This window comes from Taudactylus pleione, unplaced genomic scaffold (assembly GCF_031769625.1).
Source record: "Taudactylus pleione unplaced genomic scaffold, aTauple2 ptg000647l, whole genome shotgun sequence".
In the NCBI taxonomy this organism is placed as follows: domain Eukaryota; kingdom Metazoa; phylum Chordata; class Amphibia; order Anura; family Myobatrachidae; genus Taudactylus; species Taudactylus pleione.
This window is the reverse complement of record NW_028285049.1, coordinates 339,922-365,842: the sequence shown is the minus strand read 5'-3', so window position 1 is coordinate 365,842 and position 25,921 is coordinate 339,922. Positions and strand designations below refer to the sequence as shown.

The 25,921-nt window shown below is 48.0% G+C and overlaps 1 protein-coding gene across 1 annotated transcript in view; it reads left to right on the top strand.

Annotated features, from left to right (window-relative positions):
* Nucleotides 1-640: 640 nt before the first annotated feature.
* LOC148478872 (voltage-gated inwardly rectifying potassium channel KCNH2-like) overlaps nucleotides 641-25,921 on the top strand; it is a 209,391-nt gene continuing 184,110 nt past the window's right edge. Inside the window, exon 1 of the mRNA XM_088455235.1 lies at nucleotides 641-1,374. Within this exon, the coding sequence (XP_088311361.1) occupies nucleotides 1,299-1,374 (76 nt within the window). The 5' untranslated portion in view covers nucleotides 641-1,298. The remainder of the gene's footprint in view (nucleotides 1,375-25,921) is intronic.

Here is a 25,921-nt window from a genome sequence, read left to right as displayed (position 1 = left end):
GGATCATGGGATAATAGCGCTCCTCGCATGCCAAGCCTCTGGGATAACTCCACTAGTACCGCTATTCGGGATTACCCTGCTGGAACCCCCATACTTACCCGCTGCGAGCTTTCTCCCCAAACCCGCTTCTCTCCCAGAGGATTAACGTCCGGAGAGCTAACAAGTGGGGCCCCCGTGCCAACTACCCCCCTTTACCCGTTATTGTTTAACCATACCGACTCATGTCGTCCTAAGGTGGGCACCTAGAACCCGGTGAGATGCCCCGTCCTCTGTGGGGGTGCAGCAGGCCTGCGGCTGTAGGGTGGAAGTTCCTGGAGTAGATGAATGTCACACAGAGTTTATTATAGGTGAAGCCGGCTACGTTTGGAGCAGTATAGACGGAGCCTGAAGCCTCCAGCATCTGTGTAGTTACCTGCTGTACAGTATATGTGTGCGTCATTATATATACGGGCATTCATAGTGTGTGTCCTTGACACTGCCTGTGCTGCGTGAGACACTGTAGGTCGTACACTGAATATGAGCCTCATCCATGTGCTCCCCTGATTGCGTGCCCCTATTATCCGGGAAGGAGCGCCTGGTGCTGGAGGTATTGTTATCTTATAATAGGCACTTTCTCCGCTGGATGAGATAATTGTGTGTGTGCACCTCCGGCTGTGCGCGGTGTGACGAGGATTGTGACAAGTCCCCAGGGCTGCAGAGTTGTTGTCTCACACTAATTCTCTGTGTCTATGCAGAAGTCACATCAGCTGTGCCCCTCCTTATGCCAATGGACACCTGAAAGCACAGCATCGCTTGTGACAAGGCCAGGAAAGAGTTAACAGAGAGGGCTCTGCGCACGTGGATCACTTGTAAGTGAAGTAGGGTATGGTGTGCGCCATCCAGGGCCAGCCGCTGATTTCCGTACAGAGACGCCGTGTGACATAACACTTCCCCGGAATCCCTCCCAGCCGTACCCCAACCATCAGGTTAGACCTTGGACGCTCCCAATGAGCCACCAGAAGACCACAGGCATTGGCTAGCTGTGACTACCACCAGTGGCCCTCGTCTCTGCCCTCACCAGGCTCCGCCGCTTGGCTCATTGCTGGAGTGTGGATCACTGGCTGAAGGTTGGTGTTGGCCCCTTTGGGGTCTCTATGTCTCCTGGCTGTTCCGTCTCTATCCGCCTCTGGGATCGGCTGTGGCTGGATTGGACCCGAGGATCACCCGTATTGCTTCTGTGTGTGTTCTAAGGGTGGCACATACAACCCTTCTACTGGCACCAAGGAGGCTAGAGAGCTGGACAGACCTATGGGATAAGGATGCCCGTCCGAAGAGGTCATGTCGCCCCTCAAAACACCTTCTTGGACACAATTATACGGAAATTCGAAGGACAAAGTAAGTGATGTGAGACCGAATTGTCCTATTCTGTGTATCACACGAGCTGCATCCTCATGTTTACTGGCACAGGGGCAGTGCCATCTGAGGACCCTCTGCCAGGGAATAGCTGTGCTCGTTCTTCCACTAATCTCTCTAACTTCACCACCTGCGTTTTGTACTTTCTATGTACGGCATCTATTGCTCTCCCCACCTGTGCCTCGTACATGTCACTGCGTGTGATCAGCTCCTCACCTGTGCCTTGTACATGTCACTGCGTGTTATCACCTCCCCACCTGTGCCTCGTACATGTCACTGCGTGTTATCACCTCCCCACCTGTGCCTCGTACATGTCACTGTGTGATCAGCTCCCCACCTGTGCCTCATACATGTCACTGCGTGTTATCACCTCCCCACCTGTGCCTCGTACATGTCACTGCGTGTTATCACCTCCCCACCTGTGCCTCGTACATGTCACTGTGTGTTATCAGCTCCCCACCTGTGCCTCGTACATGTCACTGCGTGTTATCACCTCCCCAACTGTGCCTCATACATGTCACTGTGTGTGATCAGCGCCCCACCTGTGCCTCGTACATGTCACTGTGTGTGATCAGCTCCCCACCTGTGCCTCGTACATGTCACTGTGTGTGATCAGCTCCCCACCTCTGCCTCATACATGTCACCGTGTGTGATCAGCTCCCCACCTCTGCCTCATACATGTCACCGTGTGTGATCAGCTCCCCACCTCTGCCTCATACATGTCACCGTGTGTGATCAGCTCCCCACCTGTGCCTCATACATGTCACTGTGTGTGATCAGCTCCCCACTTGTGCCTCATACATGTCACTGCATGTGATCAGCTCCCCACCTGTGCCTCGTACATGTCACTGTGTGTTATCACCTCCCCACCTGTGCCTCATACATGTCACTGTGTGTGATCAGCTCCCCACCTGTGCCTCGTACATGTCACTGTGTGTGATCAGCTCCTCACCTGTGCCTTGTACATGTCACTGCGTGTTATCACCTCCCCACCTGTGCCTCGTACATGTCACTGCGTGTGATCAGCTCCCCACCTGTGCCTCGTACATGTCACTGTGTGTGATCAGCTCCCCACCTGTGCCTCATATATGTCACTGTGTGTGATCAGCTCCCCACCTGTGCCTCATACATGTCACTGTGTGTGATCAGCGCCCCACCTGTGCCTCGTACATGTCACTGTGTGTGATCAGCTCCCCACCTGTGCCTCGTACATGTCACTGTGTGTGATCAGCTCCCCACCTGTGCCTCGTACATGTCACTGTGTGTGATCAGCTCCCCACCTCTGCCTCGTACATGTCACCGTGTGTGATCAGCTCCCCACCTCTGCCTCATACATGTCACCGTGTGTGATCAGCTCCCCACCTCTGCCTCATACATGTCACCGTGTGTGATCAGCTCCCCACCTGTGCCTCATACATGTCACTGTGTGTGATCAGCTCCCCACCTGTGCCTCATACATGTCACTGTGTGTGATCAGCTCCCCACTTGTGCCTCATACATGTCACTGCATGTGATCAGCTCCCCACCTGTGCCTCGTACATGTCACTGTGTGTTATCACCTTCCCACCTGTGCCTCATACATGTCACTGTGTGTTATCAGCTCCCCACCTGTGCCTCGTACATGTCACTGTGTGTCCCTTTCCTGCGCTGTCTCAGTCTCTGTAGCCCGTCTCACCCCCTCGCCTCTGTGTATGTATTATTCTATATATGCTCTAGAATGGGCGTCACTAAGGACGGCTCTGGTCCCTGTGCAGGACCTCTCAGCAATTGTTGCCATAGCTGCAGCGAGTGTCCAGCTTGGTAATGAGTATTGGCGAGGCGGCTTCCAGCGTCTGGTAGAGGCGGCTGTGCCTGGGGTCAGGAAGCTCTGCTAATGTTCTGCTCTGTAATGAAATAATGTATATTGCAGGACGAGGTCTCGTGGAATGTTCTGCTGAACGTCTTCCAGCTCTCGCAGGACATTGGACTCGCAGTGTTCTGCTTTACTACTGATAAGATGGCAATTAGGCAGTAACGAGCTGTCGGTAGGGGCCTGTGTGAGGCATGTATACAAAGCCTCTGACGTTCCTGATGGAGTGTCAGCTCATCTGGTGTTGGGTCCCTGCTGGCTGTAAGTCTGTGCTGGAACTGCAACCGCACTGCTGCGCTCAGCGCTAGGGGGGATTACACCGGGGCCAGCGGTTTCTATACAATTATCAGTGATCTTGTATTTAGTGCTGGGTACATGGATAAACTTACAGGTGCGGCCTCGTTACAGGTGAGATCATATTACAGGCTCTCCATGTGCTGGGTACACGGATACATGTATAGGTGCAGCCTCGTTACAGGAGATAAGGATAGTAAGTGACATGTTACAGGCTCTCCATGTGCTGGGTACACGGATACATGTATAGGTGCAGCCTCGTTACAGGAGAGGAGGACAGTAAGTGACATGTTACAGGCTCTCCATGTGCTGGGTACACGTATACATGTATAGGTGCAGCCTCATTACAGGTGAGAAGGACAGTAAGTGACATGTTACAGGCTCTCCATGTGCTGGGTACACGGATACATGTATAGGTGCAGCCTCGTTACAGAAGAGAAGGACAGTAAGTGACATGTTACAGGCTCTCCATGTGCTGGGTACACGGATACATGTATAGGTGCAGCCTCGTTACAGGAGAGAAGGACAGTAAGTGACATGTTACAGGCTCTCCATGTGCTGGGTACACGGATACATGTATAGGTGCAGCCTCGTTACAGAAGAGAAGGACAGTAAGTGATCATGTTACAGGCTCTCCATGTGCTGGGTACACGGATACATGTATAGGTGCAGCCTCATTACAGGAGAGAAGGACAGTAAGTGACATGTTACAGGCTCTCCATGTGCTGGGTACACGGATACATGTATAGGTGCAGCCTCGTTACAGAAGAGAAGGACAGTAAGTGATTATGTTACAGGCTCTCCATGTGCTGGGTACACGGATACATGTATAGGTGCAGCCTCGTTACAGGAGAGAAGGACAGTAAGTGACATGTTACAGGCTCTCCATGTGCTGGATACACGGATACATGTATAGGTGCAGCCTCATTACAGGAGAGAAGGACAGTAAGTGACATGTTACAGGCTCTCCATGTGCTGGGTACACGGATACATGTATAGGTGCAGCCTCGTTACAGGAGAGAAGGACAGTAAGTGACATGTTACAGGCTCTCCATGTGCTGGATACACGGATACATGTATAGGTGCAGCCTCATTACAGGAGAGAAGGACAGTAAGTGACATGTTACAGGCTCTCCATGTGCTGGGTACACGGATACATGTATAGGTGCAGCCTCATTACAGGAGAGAAGGATAGTATGTGATCATGTTACAGGCTCTCCATGTGCTGGGTACACGGATACATGTATAGGTGCAGCCTCATTACAGGTGAGAAGGACAGTAAGTGACATGTTACAGGCTCTCCATGTGCTGGGTACACGGATACATGTATAGGTGCAGCCTCGTTACAGAAGAGAAGGACAGTAAGTGATTATGTTACAGGCTCTCCATGTGCTGGGTACACGGATACATGTATAGGTGCAGCCTCGTTACAGGAGAGAAGGACAGTAAGTGACATGTTACAGGCTCTCCATGTGCTGGATACACGGATACATGTATAGGTGCAGCCTCATTACAGGAGAGAAGGACAGTAAGTGACATGTTACAGGCTCTCCATGTGCTGGGTACACGGATACATGTATAGGTGCAGCCTCGTTACAGGAGAGAAGGACAGTATGTGATCATGTTACAGGCTCTCCATGTGCTGGGTACACGGATACATGTATAGGTGCAGCCTCATTACAGGAGAGAAGGACAGTATGTGATCATGTTACATGTTCTCCATGTGCTGGGTACACGGATACACGTATAGGTGCAGCCTCATTACAGGAGATAAGGATAGTAAGTGACATGTTACAGGCTCTCCATGTGCTGGGTACACGGATACATGTATAGGTGCAGCCTCGTTACAGGAGAGAAGGACAGTATGTGATCATGTTACAGGCTCTCCATGTGCTGGTTACACGGATACATGTATAGGTGCAGCCTCATTACAGGAGAGAAGGATAGTAAGTGACATGTTACAGGCTCTCCATGTGCTGGGTACACGGATACATGTATAGGTGCAGCCTCGTTACAGGAGAGAAGGACAGTAAGTGATCATGTTACAGGCTCTCCATGTGCTGGGTACACGGATACATGTATAGGTGCAGCCTCATTACAGGAGAGAAGGATAGTAAGTGACATGTTACAGGCTCTCCATGTGCTGGGTACACGGATACATGTATAGGTGCAGCCTCGTGACAGGAGAGAAGGACAGTAAGTGATCATGTTACAGGCTCTCCATGTGCTGGGTACACGGATACATGTATAGGTGCAGCCTCATTACAGGTGAGAAGGACAGTAAGTGACATGTTACAGGCTCTCCATGTGCTGGGTACATGGATACATGTATAGGTGCAGCCTCATTACAGGAGAGAAGGACAGTATGTGATCATGTTACAGGCTCTCCATGTGCTGGGTACACGGATACATGTATAGGTGCAGCCTCATTACAGGAGAGAAGGACAGTATGTGATCATGTTACAGGCTCTCCATGTGCTGGGTACACGGATACATGTATAGGTGCAGCCTCATTACAGGAGAGAAGGATAGTAAGTGACATGTTACAGGCTCTCCATGTGCTGGGTACACGGATACATGTATAGGTGCAGCCTCGTTACAGGAGAGAAGGACAGTAAGTGACATGTTACAGGCTCTCCATGTGCTGGGTACACGGATACATGTATAGGTGCAGCCTCGTTACAGGAGAGAAGGATAGTAAGTGATCATGTTACAGGCTCTCCATGTGCTGGGTACACGGATACATGTATAGGTGCAGCCTCGTTACAGGAGAGAAGGACAGTAAGTGATCATGTTACAGGCTCTCCATGTGCTGGATACACGGATACATGTATAGGTGCAGCCTCATTACAGGAGAGAAGGACAGTAAGTGACATGTTACAGGCTCTCCGTGTGCTGGGTACACGGATACATGTATAGGTGCAGCCTCATTACAGGAGAGAAGGACAGTAAGTGATCATGTTACAGGCTCTCCATGTGCTGGGTACACGGATACATGTATAGGTGCAGCCTCATTACAGGAGAGAAGGACAGTATGTGATCATGTTACAGGCTCTCCATGTGCTGGGTACACGGATACATGTATAGGTGCAGCCTCGTTACAGGAGAGAAGGACAGTATGTGATCATGTTACAGGCTCTCCATGTGCTGGGTACACGGATACATGTATAGGTGCAGCCTCGTTACAGGAGAGAATGACAGTAAGTGATCATGTTACATGTTCTCCATGTGCTGGATACACGGATACATGTATAGGTGCAGCCTCATTACAGGAGATAAGGATAGTAAGTGATCATGTTACAGGCTTTCCATGTGCTGGGTACACGGATACATGTATAGGTGCAGCCTCGTTACAGGAGAGAAGGACAGTATGTGATCATGTTACAGGCTCTCCATGTGCTGGGTTCACGGATACATGTATAGGTGCAGCCTCATTACAGGAGAGAAGGATAGTAAGTGACATGTTACAGGCTCTCCATGTGCTGGGTACACGGATACATGTATAGGTGCAGCCTCGTTACAGGAGAGAAGGACAGTAAGTGATCATGTTACAGGCTCTCCATGTGCTGGGTACACGGATACATGTATAGGTGCAGCCTCGTTACAGGAGAGAAGGACAGTAAGTGATCATGTTACAGGCTCTCCATGTGCTGGGTACACGGATACATGTATAGGTGCAGCCTCATTACAGGAGAGAAGGATAGTAAGTGACATGTTACAGGCTCTCCATGTGCTAGGTACACGGATATATGTATAGGTGCAGCCTCGTTACAGGAGAGAAGGACAGTAAGTGATCATGTTACAGGCTCTCCATGTGCTGGGTACACGGATACATGTATAGGTGCAGCCTCATTACAGGTGAGAAGGACAGTAAGTGACATGTTACAGGCTCTCCATGTGCTGGGTACACGGATACATGTATAGGTGCAGCCTCGTTACAGGAGAGAAGGACAGTAAGTGATCATGTTACAGGCTCTCCATGTGCTGGATACACGGATACATGTATAGGTGCAGCCTCGTTACAGGAGAGAAGGACAGTAAGTGATCATGTTACAGGCTCTCCATGTGCTGGGTACACGGATATATGTATAGGTGCAGCCTCGTTACAGGAGAGAAGGACAGTATGTGATCATGTTACAGTCTCTCCATGTGCTGGGTACACGGATACATGTATAGGTGCAGCCTCGTTACAGGAGAGAAGGACAGTAAGTGATCATGTTACAGGCTCTCCGTGTGCTGGGTACACGGATACATGTATAGGTGCAGCCTCGTTACAGGAGAGAAGGACAGTAAGTGACATGTTACAGTCTCTCCATGTGCTGGGTACACGTATACATGTATAGGTGCAGCCTCGTTACAGGAGAGAAGGACAGTAAGTGATCATGTTACAGGCTCTCCGTGTGCTGGGTACACGGATACATGTATAGGTGCAGCCTCGTTACAGGAGAGAAGGACAGTAAGTGACATGTTACAGGCTCTCCATGTGCTGGGTACACGGATACATGTATAGGTGCAGCCTCATTACAGGAGAGAAGGACAGTAAGTGATCATGTTACAGGCTCTCCATGTGCTGGGTACACGGATACATGTATAGGTGCAGCCTCATTACAGGAGAGAATGACAGTAAGTGATCATGTTACATGTTCTCCATGTGCTGGGTACACGGATACATGTATAGGTGCAGCCTCATTACAGGAGATAAGGATAGTAAGTGATCATGTTACAGGCTCTCCATGTGCTGGGTACACGGATACATGTATAGGTGCAGCCTCATTACAGGAGATAAGGATAGTAAGTGATCATGTTACAGGCTCTCCATGTGCTGGGTACACGGATACATGTATAGGTGCAGCCTCATTACAGGAGATAAGGATAGTAAGTGATCATGTTACAGGCTCTCCATGTGCTGGGTACACGGATATATGTATAGGTGCAGCCTCGTTACAGGAGAGAAGGACAGTATGTGATCATGTTACAGGCTCTCCATGTGCTGGGTACACGGATACATGTATAGGTGCAGCCTCGTTACAGGAGAGAAGGACAGTATGTGATCATGTTACAGGCTCTCCATGTGCTGGGTACACGGATACATGTATAGGTGCAGCCTCATTACAGGAGAGAAGGATAGTAAGTGACATGTTACAGGCTCTCCATGTGCTGGGTACACGGATACATGTATAGGTGCAGCCTCGTTACAGGAGAGAAGGACAGTAAGTGATCATGTTACAGGCTCTCCATGTGCTGGGTACACGGATACATGTATAGGTGCAGCCTCATTACAGGAGAGAAGGATAGTAAGTGACATGTTACAGGCTCTCCATGTGCTGGGTACACGGATACATGTATAGGTGCAGCCTCATTACAGGTGAGAAGGACAGTAAGTGACATGTTACAGGCTCTCCATGTGCTGGGTACACGGATACATGTATAGGTGCAGCCTCGTTACAGGAGAGAAGGACAGTATGTGATCATGTTACAGGCTCTCCATGTGCTGGGTACACGGATACATGTATAGGTGCAGCCTCATTACAGGAGAGAAGGACAGTAAGTGATCATGTTACAGGCTCTCCATGTGCTGGGTACACGGATACATGTATAGGTGCAGCCTCATTACAGGAGAGAAGGACAGTAAGTGATCATGTTACAGGCTCTCCATGTGCTGGGTACACGGATATATGTATAGGTGCAGCCTCGTTACAGGAGAGAAGGACAGTAAGTGATCATGTTACAGGCTCTCCATGTGCTGTGTACACGGATACATGTATAGGTGCAGCCTCGTTACAGGAGAGAATGACAGTAAGTGATCATGTTACAGGCTCTCCATGTGCTGTGTACACGGATACATGTATAGGTGCAGCCTCGTTACAGGAGAGAATGACAGTAAGTGATCATGTTACAGGCTCTCCATGTGCTGGGTACACGGATATATGTATAGGTGAAGCCTCGTTACAGGAGAGAAGGACAGTAAGTGATCATGTTACAGGCTCTCCATGTGCTGGGTACACGGATACATGTATAGGTGCAGCCTCATTACAGGAGAGAAGGACAGTAAGTGATCATGTTACAGGCTCTCCGTGTGCTGGGTACACGGATACATGTATAGGTGCAGCCTCGTTACAGTAGAGAAGGACAGTAAGTGATCATGTTACAGGCTCTCCGTGTGCTGGGTACACGGATACATGTATAGGTGCAGCCTCATTACAGGAGAGAAGGACAGTAAGTGATCATGTTACAGGCTCTCCATGTGCTGGGTACACGGATACATGTAGAGGTGCAGCCTCATTACAGGAGAGAAGGACAGTAAGTGATCATGTTACAGGCTCTCCATGTGTTGGGTACACGGATACATGTATAGGTGCAGCCTCGTTACAGGAGAGCAGTAAGTGACATGTTACAGGCTCTCCGTGTGCCACATTTTCCCTGTTACCTGTCTGAATTCGGAGCTTTATGAAGGCCCCATAGCCATACTTGCCAACTCTCCCTGATCAGTGAGACTCCCTGAAATAGTAGTAATCTCCATGACTCCCAGTAGAGTCTAGTAATCTCCCTGATTGCACCCCCATTATTAAACTTATATATACATGTGATAGGCGTCTACCGCTACATCTGAGAGGTGTGTCATACATGTGATAGGCGTGTCATACATGTGATAGGTGTGTACTGCTACATTGAGAGGTGTGTCATACATGTGATAGGCGTGTACTGCTACATCTGAGAGGCATGTCATACATGTGATAGGAGTGTACTGCTACATCTGAGAGGTGTCATACATGTGATAGGCATGTACTGCTACATCTGAGAGGTGTATCATACATGTGATAGGCGTGTACTGCTACATCTGAGAGGTGTGTCATACATGTGATAGGTGTCTACTGCTACACCTGAGAGGTGTGATTATACATGGGATAGGCGTGTACTGCTACATCTGAGACGTGTCATATATGTGATATGCGTGTACTGCTGCATCTGAGAGGTGTGTCATACATCTGAGAGGCGTGTCATATAAATGACTTATATCCAAATGTAAATGATTCCCAAAGCCGTCAGTAAGATCTATTTGGTGATGAAAACACTCTGATATCATCATTTATTTATATGGCGCCACAAATGTTCCGCAGCGCCTTACACAGCACATTAACAAGTTGCAGACTAGCGACTTACAGAACAATACAATACAGGACCAGGACATGGATAATACATATCGCTACATTAGTGACCATAACACCCAGATAAGCAACAGAGCATCAGCACCAAGTGTTAGGTGCCCTAGTGGTGAGTAAGAGATACTTATCAAACAGTACATGTAACCATAGGGATCACTGTGCCTTATACCCAATGCAGGGAAATTATACTAATACATGTAACCATAGGGATCACTGTGCCTTATACCCAATGCAGGGAAATTATACTAATACATGTAACCATAGGGATCACTGTGCCTTATACCCAATGCAGGGAAATTATACTAATACATGTAACCATAGGGATCACTGTGCCTTATACCCAATGCAGGGAAATTATACTAATACATGTAGCCATAGGGATCACTGTGCCTTATACCCAATGCAGGGACATGATACTAATACATATAACCATAGGGATCATTGTGCCTTATACCCAATGCAGGGACATGATACTAATACATGTAACCATAGGGATCATTGTGCCTTATACCCAATGCAGGGAAATGATACTAATGCATGTAACCATAGGGCTCACTGTGCCTTATACCCAATGCAGGGAAATGATACTAATACATGTAGCCATAGGGATCATTGTGCCCTATACCCAATGCGGGGACATGATGCTAATGCATGTAGCCATAGGGATCACTGTGCCATATACCCAATGCGGGGAAATGATACTAATACATGTAACCATAGGGATCACTGTGCCATATACCCAATGCGGGGAAATGATACTAATACATGTAGCCATAGGGATCACTGTGCCATATACCCAATGCGGGGAAATGATACTAATGCATGTAACCATAGGGATCACTGTGCCATATACCCAATGCGGGGAAATGATACTAATGCATGTAACCATAGGGATCACTGTGCCATATACCCAATGCAGGGAAATGATACTAATGCATGTAACCATAGGGATCACTGTGCCTTATACCCAATGCAGGGAAATGATACTAATGCATGTAACCATAGGGATCACTGTGCCTTATACCCAATGCAGGGAAATGATACTAATACATGTAACCATAGGGATCACTGTGCCTTATACCCAATGCAGGGAAATGATACTAATACATGTAACCATAGGGATCACTGTGCCTTATACCCAATGCAGGGAAATGATACTAATACATGTAACCATAGGGATCACTGTGCCTTATACCCAATGCAGGGAAATTATACTAATACATGTAACCATAGGGATCACTGTGCCTTATACCCAATGCAGGGAAATTATACTAATACATGTAACCATAGGGATCACTGTGCCTTATACCCAATGCAGGGAAATGATACTAATACATGTAACCATAGGGATCACTGTGCCTTATACCCAATGCAGGGAAATGATACTAATACATGTAACCATAGGGATCACTGTGCCTTATACCCAATGCAGGGAAATTATACTAATACATGTAACCATAGGGATCACTGTGCCTTATACCCAATGCAGGGAAATTATACTAATACATGTAGCCATAGGGATCATTGTGCCTTATACCCAATGCAGGCATATTATACTAATACATGTAGCCATAGGGATCACTCTGCCTTATACCCAATGCAGGGAAATTATGCTAATACATGTAACCATAGGGATCACTGTGCCTTATACCCAATGCTGGGAAATTATACTAATACATGTAGCCATAGGGATCACTGTGCCTTATACCCAATGCAGGCATATTATAGTAATACATGTAGCCATAGGGATCACTGTGCCATATACCCAATGCAGGGAAATGATACTAATACATGTAACCATAGGGATCATTGTGCCTTATACCCAATGCAGGGAAATTATACTAATACATGTAACCATAGGGATCACTGTGCCTTATACCCAATGCTGGGAAATTATACTAATACATGTAGCCATAGGGATCACTGTGCCTTATACCCAATGCAGGCATATTATAGTAATACATGTAGCCATAGGGATCACTGTGCCATATACCCAATGCAGGGAAATGATACTAATACATGTAACCATAGGGATCATTGTGCCTTATACCCAATGCAGGGAAATTATACTAATACATGTAACCATAGGGATCACTGTGCCTTATACCCAATGCAGGGAAATGATACTTATACATGTAGCCATAGGGATCATTGTGCCTTATACCCAATGCAGGGAAATTATACTAATACATGTAACCATAGGGATCACTGTGCCTTATACCCAATGCAGGGAAATTATACTAATACATGTAACCATAGGGATCACTGTGCCTTATACCCAATGCAGGCATATTATACTAATACATGTAACCATAGGGATCATTGTGCCTTATACCCAATGCAGGGAAATTATACTAATACATGTAACCATAGGGATCACTGTGCCTTATACCCAATGCAGGGAAATGATACTAATACATGTAACCGTAGGGATCACTGTGCCTTATACCCAAATCAGGGAAATTATACTAATACATGTAGCCATAGGGATCACTGTGCCTTATACCCAATACAGGCATATTATACTAATACATGTAGCCATAGGGATCACTGTGCCTTATACCCAATGCAGGCATATTATACTAATACATGTAGCCATAGGGATCACTGTGCCTTATACCCAATGCAGGCATATTATACTAATACATGTAACCATAGGGATCATTGTGCCTTATACCCAATGCAGGGAAATTATACTAATACATGTAACCATAGGGATCACTGTGCCTTATACCCAATGCAGGGAAATGATACTAATACATGTAGCCATAGGGATCACTGTGCCATATACCCAATGCAGGGAAATTATACTAATACATGTAACCATAGGGATCATTGTGCCTTATACCCAATGCAGGGAAATTATACTAATACATGTAACCATAGGGATCACTGTGCCTTATACCCAATGCAGGGAAATTATACTAATACCTGTAACCATAGGGATCACTGCCTTATACCCAATGCAGGCATATTATACTAATACATGTAACCATAGGGATCATTGTGCCTTATACCCAATGCAGGGAAATTATACTAATACATGTAACCATAGGGATCACTGTGCCTTATACCCAATGCAGGGAAATTATACTAATACATGTAGCCATAGGGATCACTGTGCCATATACCCAATGCAGGGAAATGAGACTAATACATGTAACCATAGGGGTCATTGTGCCTTATACCCAATGCAGGGAAATTATACTAATACATGTAACCATAGGGATCACTGTGCCTTATACCCAATGCAGGGAAATGATACTAATACATGTAGCCATAGGGATCACTGTGCCATATACCCAATGCAGGGAAATTATACTAATACATGTAACCATAGGGATCACTGTGCCTTATACCCAATGCAGGGAAATTATACTAATACATGTAACCATAGGGATCACTGTGCCTTATACCCAATGCAGGGAAATTATACTAATACATGTAACCATAGGGATCTCTGTGCCTTATACCCAATGCAGGCATATTATACTAATACATGTAACCATAGGGATCATTGTGCCTTATACCCAATGCAGGGAAATGATACTAATACATGTAACCATAGGGATCACTGTGCCTTATACCCAATGCAAGGAAATGATACTAATACATGTAACCATAGGGATCACTGTGCCTTATACCCAATGCAGGCATATTATACTAATACATGTAACCATAGGGATCATTGTGTCTTATACCCAATGCAGGGAAATTATACTAATACATGTAACCATAGGGGTCATTGTGCCTTATACCCAATGCAGGGAAATTATACTAATACATGTAGCCATAGGGATCATTGTGCCTTATACCCAATGCAGGGAAATTATACTAATACATGTAGCCATAGGGATCACTGTGCTTTATACCCAATACAGGGAAATTATACTAATATATGTAACCATAGGGATCATTGTGCCTTATACCCAATACAGGGAAATTATACTAATACATGTAACCATAGGGATCATTGTGCCTTATACCCAATACAGGGAAATTTTACTAATACATGTAACCATAGGGATTACTCTGCCTTATACCCAATGCAGGGAAATTATACTAATACATGTAACCATAGGGATCACTGTGCCTTATACCCAATGCAGGGAAATTATACTAATACATGTAACCATAGGGATCACTGTGCCTTATACCCAATGCAGGCATATTATACTAATACATGTAACCATAGGGATCATTGTGTCTTATACCCAATGCAGGGAAATTATACTAATACATGTAACCATAGGGGTCATTGTGCCTTATACCCAATGCAGGGAAATTATAGTAATACATGTAACCATAGGGGTCATTGTGCCTTATACCCAATGCAGGGAAATTACACTAATATATGTAGCCATAGGGATCATTGTGCCTTATACCCAATGCAGGGAAATTATACTAATACATGTAGCCATAGGGATCACTGTGCCTTATACCCAATGCAGGGAAATTATACTAATACATGTAGCCATAGGGATCACTGTGCCTTATACCCAATGCAGGGAAATTATACTAATACATGTAGCCATAGGGATCACTGTGCCTTATACCCAATACAGGGAAATTATACTAATACATGTAACCATAGGGATCACTGTGCCTTATACCCAATGCTGGGAAATTATACTAATACATGTAGCCATAGGGATCACTGTGCCTTATACCCAATGCAGGCATATTATAGTAATACATGTAGCCATAGGGATCACTGTGCCTTATATCCAATGCAGGGAAATTATACGAATACATGTAAGCATAGGGATCACTGTGCCTTATACCCAATGCAGGGAAATTACACTAATACATGTAACCATAGGGATCATTGTGCCTTATACCCAATGCAGGGAAATGATACTAGTACATGTAGCCATAGGGATCATTGTGCCTTATACCCAATGCAGGGAAATTATACTAATACATGTAGCCATAGGGATCACTGTGCCTTATACCCAATGCAGGGATATTATACTAATACATGTAACCATAGGGATCATTGTGCCTTATACCCAATTCAGGGAAATTATACGAATACATGTAAGCATAGGGATCACTGTGCCTTATACCCAATGCAGGGAAATTACACTAATACATGTAACCATAGGGATCATTGTGCCTTATACCCAATGCAGGGAAATGATACTAGTACATGTAGCCATAGGGATCATTGTGCCTTATACCCAATGCAGGGAAATTATACTAATACATGTAGCCATAGGGATCACTGTGCCTTATACCCAATGCAGGGATATTATACTAATACATGTAACCATAGGGATCATTGTGCCTTATACCCAATTCAGGGAAATTATACGAATACATGTAAGCATAGGGATCACTGTGCCTTATACCCAATGCAGGGAAATTACACTAATACATGTAACCATAGGGATCATTGTGCCTTATACCCAATGCAGGGAAATGATACTAGTACATGTAGCCATAGGGATCATTGTGCCTTATACCCAATGCAGGGAAATTATACTAATACATGTAGCCATAGGGATCACTGTGCCTTATACCCAATGCAGGGATATTATACTAATACATGTAACCATAGGGATCATTGTGCCTTATACCCAATTCAGGGAAATTATACTAATACATGTAAATCTCAGTATCCGTTCTTATTCTGAGCTTATTCATCATCAATTAATTTCTACAAAAGCAGGTGAAAATGAACATATCTCCTACTTACCTTTCTCTCCCGGAATGGCCGCTGTCCCCATACACTAGTATCACAGATATCTCCTACTTACCTTTCTCTCCCGGAATGGCCGCTGTCCCCATACACTAGTATCACAGATATCTCCTACTTACCTTTCTCTCCCGGAATGGCCGCTGTCCCCATACACTAGTATCACAGATATCTCCTGCTTACCTTTCTCTCTCGGAATGGCCGCTGTCCCCATACACTAGTATCACAGATATCTCCTGCTTACCTTCCTCTCCCGGAATGTCCCACTGTCCCCATACACTAGTATCACAGATATCTCCTGCTTACCTTCCTCTCCCTGAATGGCCCGCTGTCCCCATACACTAGTATCACAGATATCTCCTGCTTACCTTCCTCTCCCGGAATGGCCGCTGTCCCCATACACTAGTATCACAGATATCTCCTGCTTACCTTTCTCTCCCGGAATGTCCCGCTGTCCCCATACACTAGTATCACAGATATCTCCTGCTTACCTTCCTCTCCCGGAATGGCCGCTGTCGCCATACACTAGTATCACAGATATCTCCTGCTTACCTTCCTCTCCTGGAATGGCCGCTGTCCCCATACACTAGTATCACAGATATCTCCTGCTTACTTTCCTCTCCTGGAATGGCAGCTGTCCCCATACACTAGTATCACAGATATCTCCTACTTACCTTTCTCTCCCGGACTGGCCCGCTGTCCCCATACACTAGTTTCACAGGTATCTCCTGCTTACTTTCCTCTCCCGGAATGGCCGCTGTCCCCATACACTAGTATCACAGATATCTCCTGCTTACCTTTCTCTCCCGGAATGTCCGCTGTCCCCATACACTAGTATCACAGATATCTCCTGCTTACCTTCCTCTCCCGGAATGGCCCGCTGTCCCCATACACTAGTATCACAGATATCTCCTGCTTACCTTCCTCTCCCGGAATGGCCGCTGTCCCCATACACTAGTATCACAGATATCTCCTGCTTACCTTCCTCTCCCGGAATTGCACGCTGTCCCCATACACTAGTATCACAGATATCTCCTGCTTACCTTCCTCTCCCGGAATGGCCCGCTGTCCCCATACACTAGTATCACAGATATCTCCTGCTTACCTTCCTCTCCCGGAATTGCACGCTGTCCCCATACACTAGTATCACAGATATCTCCTGCTTACCTTCCTCTCCCGGAATTGCATGCTGTCCCCATACACTAGTATCACAGATATCTCCTGCTTACCTTTCTCTCCCGGAATGTCCCGCTGTCCCCATACACTAGTATCACAGATATCTCCTGCTTACCTTCCTCTCCCGGAATGGCCGCTGTCCCCATACACTAGTATCACAGATATCTCCTGCTTACCTTTCTCTCCCGGAATGGCTGCTGTCCCCATACACTAGTATCACAGATATCTCCTGCTTACCTTCCTCTCCCAGAATGGCCGCTGTCCCCATACACTAGTATCACAGATATCTCCTGCTTACCTTCCTCTCCCGGAATGTCCCGCTGTCCCCATACACTAGTATCACAGATATCTCCTGCTTACCTTCCTCACCCGGAAGGGCCCGCTGTCCCCATACACTAGTATCACAGATATCTCCTGCTTACCTTTCTCTCCCGGAATGTCCCGCTGTCCCCATACACTAGTATCACAGATATCTCCTGCTTACCTTCCTCTCCCGGAATGGCCGCTGTCGCCATACACTAGTATCACAGATATCTCCTGCTTACCTTCCTCTCCTGGAATGGCCGCTGTCCCCATACACTAGTATCACAGATATCTCCTGCTTACCTTCCTCTCCCGGAATGGCCGCTGTCCCCATACACTAGTATCACAGATATCTCCTGCTTACTTTCCTCTCCCGGAATGGCCCGCTGTCCCCATACACTAGTATCACAGATATCTCATGCTTACCTTCCTCTCCCGGAATGTCCCGCTGTCCCCATACACTAGTATCACAGATATCTCCTGCTTACCTTCCTCTCCCGGAATGTCCGCTGTCCCCATACACTAGTATCAAAGATATATCCTACTTACCTTTCTCTCCCGGACTGGCCCGCTGTCCCCATACACTAATATCACAGGTATCTCCTGCTTACTTTCCTCTCCCGGAATGGCCGCTGTCCCCATACACTAGTATCACAGATATCTCCTGCTTACCTTCCTCTCCCGGAATGTCCCGCTGTCCTCATACACTAGTATCACAGATATCTCCTGCTTACCTTTCTCTCCCGGAATGGCCGCTGTTCCCATACACTAGTATCACAGATATCTCCTACTTACCTTTCTCTCTCAGAATGGCCCGCTGTCCCCATACACTAGTATCACAGATATCTCCTGCTTACCTTCCTCTCCCGGAATGGCCGCTGTCCCCATACACTAGTATCACAGATATCTCCTGCTTACCTTCCTCTCCCGGAATGGCCCGCTGTCCCCATACACTAGTATCACAGATATCTCCTGCTTACCTTCCTCTCCCGGAATTGCACGCTGTCCCCATACACTAGTATCACAGATATCTCCTGCTTACCTTCCTCTCCCGGAATGGCCGCTGTCCCCATACACTAGTATCACAGATATATCCTGCTTACCTTCCTCTCCCGGAATTGCATGCTGTCCCCATACACTAGTATCACAGATATCCCCTGCTTACCTTCCTCTCCCGGAATGGCCCGCTGTCCCCATACACTAGTATCTCAGATACCTCCTGCTTACCTTCCTCTCCCGGAATGGCCGCTGTCCTCATACACTAGTATGGGGCAGAATTCATCAAGCTCCGGAGATACTACAACTTCGGAGCTTGACTGCAGGAGCATTCGCAATATTCAGAAGATGGGAAGGAGTCCCGGGTTGCGTTGAGGGGTCCTTTTCGGATCCGTTTGCCCCTGTCCGTATCTTTCCTCCGGACGCTTGGACTTTTGTGCGCCTGCGTGAACTCTCGGAGCAGTCGAAAGCATCGGGGAGACAGATGATTTTCAGATCAGCTGGCTCTGTGCCGGAGCAATGATGAATTGCTCCGGCCCTTGCAGCATGTTGAACTGTTTATTATCGTGGTCCATGCGGAATGAATGGAGCTCTCTATGTATAGTACAATTCCTCTAGTCCTGTATGCTGGGCGTATCAGCTCTTGTGTATAATATGGATGATCATAGCTCCAGCTGCTCCAGATACATTTTCCGGTTCTTGGCGATCATGTGACCATCACTTCCGGGTCAGACCTCCGATGCTGCAGCGTTTCGGTGATTATTTCTCTTCTAACCCTAATTCCTATCTCTGACCCCAACCTCCAACCCCCCACAGCCTATCGCCACCCCCCACAGCCTATCGCCACCCCCCACAGCCTATCGCCACCCCCCAACCCCCCACAGCCTATCGCCACCCCCCAACCCCCCACTGTCTATCGCCACCCCCCACAGCCTATCGCCACCCCCCACCCCTAACCCTACATTAATGGATAATGTATACTGTAGGTAAATGTGTGTACTGGGCATAATTCCCCGATTCGGTCATCAGTTTGTACATATGGATAATACATAGTACAACCTCTGTAGTTTTGTATGCTGGGCGTAATTCTCAGTATGAGTTATCTCGTTATACACACTATATGGACAATTCATAGTACAGCTTTCCTTACTGTGTTACTCTATGTACTAGGTGTTATTCTTGGTATCAGTCCTTATTCTGTGTAATTGTACAATTTATCTTGTTCCATGTGCTATTCTCAGTATGTAGCTTTATCATGCTACATAGATCCGTGATCTCTCATACTGGCCCCACACGGGAAGCGCAAATCTATCCGATTACCAGCATAATACAAACACTAACTGGCCAATGGCTACATTGAAGTGAATAGTCGCCTTCCTGCTGTGTCAGAGCCTATGAGGAGATGTACAGAAAGAAATGAGTGTAACATAATTACATTCTCCCCTGCAGAGCTTGCAATCTTTGAATAGCGCAGAGCTTTGCTTATGAATAGAAATGAGTGAATGAATCAGACGTTTTGCATTATTTGCGGCGATGCTCACCCAGTCGTACATGAAAGCAGCGACAAAGGGAACCTGAGGTGCTTATCTATCAGTAATGCTGAGCGCACACTGCTTATAATTACTTACTGCCACATTTTTACTAACATAATTATTCTGATACTGAACTGAGCATTAAGGGTTAATTTACCGCTTCACCAGTCTCTGCAGAGTCTGCCTGCGCAGCATAAAAACCTAATCCCCAGATTATGGGGTAAATGTACTAAGAAACGTGTCTGGCCCCAGTTTAAACACCCGCAGCATCGCAGGAACGCGGGTGACGTTTGTCAGCTAAAACACTCCAAATTTACCAAGAATCATGTTTTGCTGAATTGTGATTTTTCATAGCGTGTCCTACCCGTGTTCCCCACAGTCACACACACCTGTGAGCAGGGCCGGATTAACGGGGGGGCGACAGGGGCGATCGTTAAGGGCCCCCACACCCATCGGGGTTAAAGTGGACCGGAGGAGGCGGAACCAGTTCCGCCTCCTCCGGCCAACCTAACCCCGGCGCCGCAGGGAGGCTCCTATTACCAGGCGCCCGGCTCCCTCCCCGCAGCGGCAGCCGGAGTCGGAGGCTTGAGCTCCAGCTTCCGGCTCACGCAGAGCACTATGGCAGAGACGTCTCTGCCATAGTGCGGAGGAGCAGCCGAGTGGACAGCAGAGGACGCGGGGCTAAGGTTCAGGTAAGTATGAGCTTTATTTTTTACTTTTTTTAGTGCAAGCGGCCTACTGGGGGCATTATTCAGGGGGGAGCATTACTACTGGGGCATTACTCGGGGAGGGGGGAGGCATTACTACTGGGGGCATTACTGGCGGGGGGCATTATTCAGGGGGGAGCATTACTACTGGGGCATTACTCGGGGAGGGGGGAGGCATTACTACTGGGGGCATTACTGGCGGGGGGCATTATTCAGGGGGGAGCATTACTACTGGGGGCATTAATCAGGGGGTATTTCTATTGGAGGCTCTACTAGAGAGGGAGCATTAGTATTGGGGGCACTAATAGAGGGGCATTACTACTGGGGGCATTTCTACAGAGGGCTCTACTAAAGGGGGAATGACTACTGGGGGCATTACTATTTGGGGCACAACTGCATGGGTATTTCTACTGGGGGATTTATACAGGGGGCATTACTACTAGGGCATTACTATTGGGCACATGCCCAATTACTACTGGGGGGCATTACTATTTGGGGTACAACTACAGGGCCCTACTGGGGGCATTTATACAGAGGGCATTACTACAGGGGGCACTACTAATGGGAATATTGCATAGGGGGCACTGCATAAGGGGCACTGCTACTGGGTGCACTGCATACGGGGCACTACCACTGTGGGCACTGACACTATTGGGGGCTCTGCATAAGGTCCCCATTGCGCATACCCCCAGTTTGTCACATTTAATGGGGGCCCCACAGACCTTAATCCGGCTCTGCCTGTGAGATAAGTGCAAACTGCTTGTTTCTATAATACTGAGCAAATAAAGTGTTAAAATATATATATTTTTAAAAACCGCGTGGGGTTCCTCCTCCCGAGCATAACCATCACCGGACACTTTGAGCCGGTGCTGGTTCGCAAAAGACGGGGACAAAAATATGTAGGGGTCCCCCGTATGTCAAGAACCAGCACAGGGCTCCACTAGCCAGGGGACCCTTTCACCGAGTCCCCCGGCCAAAGCATTAACACCCCAAACTAGCCAGCCCAGGCTTGGGATCTATGGGGAGGAGGGGACCCCCCAACAAAGGGATCCCCCCTCTCCTTAGCACACCAGGCCTGGGCTGAAGCCTAGGGTTATGGTCTGCACCCCTGGCCGGTGGTGCAGTTCATGGGCAAATGTTATAATAAATATTATTGTCTTTTACAGTGGGGTTAGTGATGCCAGCAAGCCTCCCGTGCATGCCGATACAAGTACCAGCATTAAGGGCCCACTGGTGCCACTGTCCCTCCTGTAAAATGAATATTAAACAAAAGACAGGACACCCCCCCCCCCGTAGGTTTTAGTCTTTTATTACACAATCACTCACCTGCACTCACGCTACATAACTACATACTTACCTTGTCCCTAGCGCAGTCTCTGTAGGAACGTTATGTTGTCTCTCTCTCTCTCAGGGAAGGTGTCTCATTCGCTGTCTAGTGACAGCGTCTCCGGTCTGACTTGTGTAAATATTTTATTTGGGGGACCTGACAAGGCTGTGGTTGCCGGCACTGTGTGGGTCTGGAAAATGGCAGTGTGTAATATACAGCTGTCAGAACAGCGAGGGAGATGTGTACGTCAGATAGAGCGCCGTTCTGTCATCCTCTCAAGCTATGCTGTGCTGTCTATACTATGGGGCCAGTTGTCCCACAGGATGCTATACTATGGTACTGTGGGGGAGGGCAATGGTCACATGGGATACTATACTATGGGGGCAGTGGTCATCACACGGGATGATATACTATGGGGGCAGTGGTCACATGGGATGCTATACTATGGGGGCGGTGGTCACATGGGATGCTATACTTTGGGGGCAGTGGTCACATGGGATGCTGTACTATGGGGGGCAATAGTCACATGGGATGCTATACTATTGGGGCAGTGGTCACACGGGATGCTATACTATGGGGCAGTGGTCATACGGGATGCTATACTATGGGGGTGGTGGTCACATGGGATGCTATACTATGGGGGTGGTGGTCACATGGGATGCTATACTATGGGGGCAATGGTCACATGGGATGCTGTACTATGGGGGGCAGTGGTCACATGGGATGCTGTACTATGGGGGGCAGTGGTCACATGGGATGCTATACTATGGGAGCAATGGTCACATGGGATGCTATACTATCGGGGGCAGTGGTCACATGGGATGCTATACTATGGGGGACACTAGTCACATGGCATGCTATACTATGGGGGGCAGTGGTCATGAGATGCTGTACTATGGGTGGCAGTGGTCACATGGGATGCTATACTATGGGGCCCGTTGTCCCACAGGATGCTATACTATGGTACTGTGGGGGAGGGCAATGGTCACATAGGATGCTATACTATGTGGGGCAGTGGTCACATGGGATGCTATACTATGGGTGGCAGTGGTCACATGGGATGCTATACTATGGGGGACAGTGGTCACATGGGATGCTATACTATGGTACTGTGGGGGAGGGCAATGGTCACATGGGATACTATACTATGGGGGCAGTGGTCATCACACGTGATGATATACTATGGGGGCAGTGGTCACATGGGATGCTATACTATGGGGGCGGTGGTCACATGGGATGCTATACTTTGGGGGCACTGGTCACATGGGATGCTGCACTATGGGGGGGCAATAGTCACATGGGATGCTATACTATGGGGGCAGTGGTCACACGGGATGCTATACTATGGGGGTGGTTGTCACATGGGATGCTATACTATGGGGGCAATGGTCACATGGGATGCTGTACTATGGAGGGCAGTGGTCACATGGGATGCTGTTCTATGGGGGGCAATAGTCACATGGGATGCTATACTATGGGGGCAGTGGTCACACGGGATGCTATACTATGGGGCAGTGGTCACACGGGATGCTATACTATGGGGGTGGTGGTCACATGGGATGCTATACTTTGGAGGCAGTGGTCACATGGGATGCTGTACTATGGGGGGCAGTGGTCACATGGGATGCTATACTATGGGGGCAATGGTCACATGGGATGCTATACTATCGGGGGCAGTGGTCACATGGGATGCTATACTATGGGGGACACTAGTCACATGGGATGCTGTACTATGGGTGGCAGTGGTCACATGGGATGCTATACTATGGGACCTGTTGTCCCACAGGATGCTATACTATGGTACTGTGGGGGAGGGCAATGGTCACATGGGATGCTATACTATGGGGGGTAGTGGTCACATGGGATGCTATACTATGGGGGACAGTGGTCACATGGGATGCTATACTATGGGGGGCAGTGGTCACATGGGATGCTATACTGTGGGTGGCAGTGGTCACATGGGATGCTATACTGTGGGTGGCAGTGGTCACATGGGATGCTATACTATGGGGGACAGTGGTCACACGGGATGCTATACTATGGGGGGCAGTGGTCACACGGGATGCTATACTATGGGGGGCAGTGGTCACACGGGATGCTATACTATGGGGGGCAGTGGTCACACGGGATGCTATACTATGGGGGCAATGGTCACACGGGATGCTATACTATGGGGGCAGTGGTCACACGGGATGCTATACTATGGGGGGCAGTGGTCACATGGGATGCTATACTATGGGGCAATGGTCACATGGGATGCTATACTATGGGGGCAATGGTCACATGGGATGCGATACTATTGGGGTAGTGGTCACATGGGATGCGATACTATTGGGGGCAGTGGTCACACGGGATGCTTTACTATGGGGGGCAGTGGTCACATGGGATGCTATACTATGGGGGGCAGTGGTCACATGGGATGCTATACTATGGGGCAGTGGTCACATGGGATGCTATACTATGGGGGGCAGTGGTCACATGGGATGCTATATTATGGGGGACAGTGGTCACATGGGATGCTATACTATGGGGGCAGTGGTCACATGGGATGCTATACTATGGGGGGCAGTGGTCACATGGGATGCTATATTATGGGGGCCAGTGGTCACATGGGATGCTATACTATGGGGACAGTGGTCACATGGGATGCTATACTATGGGGGACACTGGTCACGTGGCATGCTATACTATGGGGGGCAGTGGTCACGAGATGCTGTACTATGGGTGGCAGTGGTCACATGGGATGCTATACTATGGGGGGTAATGGTCACATGGGAAGCTATACCGTGGGGGCGGTGGTCACATGGGATGCTATACTATGGGAGGCGGTGGTCACATGGGATGCTATACTATGGGTGGCGGTGGTGACATGGGATGCTATACCATGGGGGCAGTGGTGACATGGGATGCTATACCATGGGGGCAGTGGTCACATGGGATGCTATACCATGGGGACAGTGGTCACATGGGATGCTATACTATGGGGGGACAGTGGCCACATGGGATGCTATACTATGGGGGGACAGTGGCCACATGGGATGCTATTCTATGGGGGGGTAGAAGTCACATAGGATGCAATACCATGGGTGGTAGTGGTCACATGGGAAGCTATACTATGGGGGGCAGTGGTCACATGGGATGCTATACTATGGGGGGGCAGTGGTCACATGGGATGCTATACTATGGGGGGCAGTGGTCACATGGGATGCTATACTATGGGGGGGCAATGGTCACATGGGATGCTATACTATGGGGGGCGGTGGTCACATGGGATGCTATATTATGGGGGCAATGGTCACATGGGATGCTATACTATGGGAGGCGGTGGTGACATGGGATGCTATACTATGAGTGGCGGTGGTGACATGGGATGCTATACCATGGGGGCAGTGGTCACATGGGATGCTATACTATGGGGGACAGTGGTCACATGGGATGCTATACTATGGGGGACAGTGGTCACATGGGATGCTATACTATG